At 36.4% G+C, this 2,500-nt stretch overlaps 1 protein-coding gene across 4 annotated transcripts in view; it reads left to right on the top strand.

Moving 5' to 3' along the window:
• LOC138007024 (lipopolysaccharide-binding protein-like) overlaps positions 1 to 2,500 on the top strand; it is a 65,791-nt gene that overhangs the window by 62,685 nt on the left and 606 nt on the right. For 3 of the 4 annotated variants that reach the window (XM_068853698.1, XM_068853697.1, XM_068853699.1), the window contains 2 exons: positions 1,243 to 1,319; positions 1,606 to 2,500. The exon at positions 1,606 to 2,500 is cut by the window's right edge. In XM_068853698.1, coding sequence (XP_068709799.1) covers positions 1,243 to 1,319; positions 1,606 to 1,856 — 328 coding nt within the window. In that variant the 3' untranslated portion in view covers positions 1,857 to 2,500. The remainder of the gene's footprint in view (positions 1 to 1,242; positions 1,320 to 1,605) is intronic. The other variant, XM_068853701.1, reaches the window with a different exon arrangement.

Below are 2,500 nucleotides of genomic sequence, written 5' to 3'. Positions count from 1 at the left end.
ATGTTCATTCTCTCTGTTGTGATTCTGGGTAATTTTGTGGAATAAACATGGATTTAGAGAGTATTCTTGAAGAGATTCTTTTGGGTAGAGGACAAGGAAACCTTAAACTTAAGCCGAAATAGAAAGAAGCGCTACAGGCGATTGTTTTTGAACTGTCGAGATTGTTTAATTGTCGGAGGAACTCAGAATCACTGAAACGAGCGCTTAGGCTTAATCAATAAACGAGTGCTATTTTCTTCACACGATCTCGTGTAAAGTGTAGTTAGCCAAACTGTAAATTGAAAGCTAAAATGGTAAAGAGGGTTTAGGCCTAATCACTAAAACTAACGCCTTGGCTTAATCAGTAAACGAGTGCTATTTTCTTCACACAATCTTGTGAAAAGTGTAGTTAGCCAAACCGTAAATTGAAAGCGAAAATGTTAAAGAGTGCTTAGACCTAATCACTGCAACGAGTGCCATTTTCTTGACACAATCTCGTGAAAAATGTAGTTAATCTAACCGTAAAATTCACAATTGATCACTACTTAATTCGCGAGTCACACTTTAAGAACGAGAAACACTGTTTTGAATAAATTAAATACTTCAACTTGAAGTTATTAGTTTCTGCGTACCGCGTAGCAAGCTACGCAGAACTTTATTCGAGTGGCAGGGTACGTGGGGCTTTCGTCGGTACCATTTACACAAACGTCGCAGATTTTTAAAATGATTTCAACTGTAAAGCTTTTCCGTCGTCGGAAAAAAAAAACTTTCCTCCGCACAACTGACATTTATTCAAAACAGCACATGAGCTTGCGAAAACCAAACCTTCATTAAGTGCCCCGCGAAATAAGCCAATCGGAGCATAGATTGCATTGCCGAAACCTTTTCTAGTAGCCAATGAAAAATGGTGTACTGTCGAACTTTACCAGATCTCACATTTCCAGTGACAGAGTGAGATCTGGGTGCGAGATTAGTCGGAATTTTGAATATCCAGACGGATTCCATACGTGCATTGTACGTACCAAACTTTTTGTTTTTCCTTTCTTTCATTATACAAGCTCCTTATCAACTATTGTTCTTTTAGTGTTTATAGTTTGCAATTTTAAAATATTTTTGACTTGATCACGACGTTTAGCTAACGTCGAAACGTCGTCGTTTTCTTAACAAAGTTTTTAGCCAAGTATTTAGTATTTTTAAGGATGTTTAAATATGTTTTATCGCAGTTTGTTATTGTTAATGTTATTGTTATTGTTATGCCTACAGTTCTGGGGAGCAGAGGATTTCCTTTACCGATGATACGTGGTTTGATCTTGAAGGACACAGCTATTACCACTGGAAAGGTAATCTACCCTTTTCTACATTTTATACCTTTATTATTTAGTAAATAAACATGATCTCTATGCATTCTGTGAACTAAACGTTCTTCTTGTAAAAACCATGTGGTTTCTAGTATTCAAAAGTACGTTCAATCTCTGTATTGATTTAGTATAAATTTTCTTCAGTCATTTGTTTACTTAAAATTATTACCTAGGAAAAATCGCCGAGAGAAATAATCGTTCAATCACTAATAAAAAAGAAGACGTAAATAAATTCTAATCACTCTTTCACTATTTTTTTTTTCCACAGGGCTTCACGGTTATCAAGGCGAACCTCAAGTATCAACGATAAAGTTTAAAAGATCAATCAGTAATCTATCAAGTTTTTTTTTCCAATGCGTGAATGGGAGGCACTCGACAAATTCTGTATTCTTATTGGTTAGAGAGCGAGCGGAATCTTTTCATGCTTACTTTTATGTAATGTTTACAAATTTTAACGAGCAGGGGTGTTTTATCAAGTCTAAAAACGCGAGGCGTAACACGAGCTGGGAGTTTTTTTGAACGGCTTCAAAACCATTCCACTGAAAGCGTGTCTCTCGGGAGTCCGAACAAAGGTTCAAATTGTGTGGGCAGAACATTAGCACACAAGAATAACAAGCTGTCACGTGCAATGCCTACATACCTGATAAATCACCCCATACTTTTAAATACTAAGGTTTTATCGATATAAGTCGCTGCACGTGCAGTATTATCGACCATTTGATAGGTCAATGGGCGTTATTAATGTATTTTGAAGAAAAATGTCATTACCAGCATTTTATATCCTCTCAAGAGAAGGCGAACGTCATTATTGCAAAAATAGTTTTATTTTTTTTTTTATAATCTTGCCAGGGCTCCTCTGACAAATTGATTTACTTTAAGTTACAGATCACGTTGCAACCAGGTTGACAGTCGGAAAGTTTGATGCTACTAATCTGGTTTAAAGAAAATTTGAATGTCTCTTAGAAAGTCACAGTTGAAAGCGCCAACGTTTCGATCCCTCTCTATATCAGTGGTAGTCCAAAGATATTCCAAGAGTCCTCAGTTTGTATGCCACCAATAGGCCACTTCGGAAAATACCATAATACTCTTTATTTGTCCCTCCAAATTTTGCATAAGCATTGTATCCAGTTTCTCTTGGAACTTACAATGGTCCCAAGAGAAAA

Source organism: Montipora foliosa, chromosome 6, assembly GCF_036669935.1.
Source record: "Montipora foliosa isolate CH-2021 chromosome 6, ASM3666993v2, whole genome shotgun sequence".
NCBI lineage: Eukaryota > Metazoa > Cnidaria > Anthozoa > Scleractinia > Acroporidae > Montipora > Montipora foliosa.
This window is presented reverse-complemented; position numbering and strand designations above follow the sequence as displayed.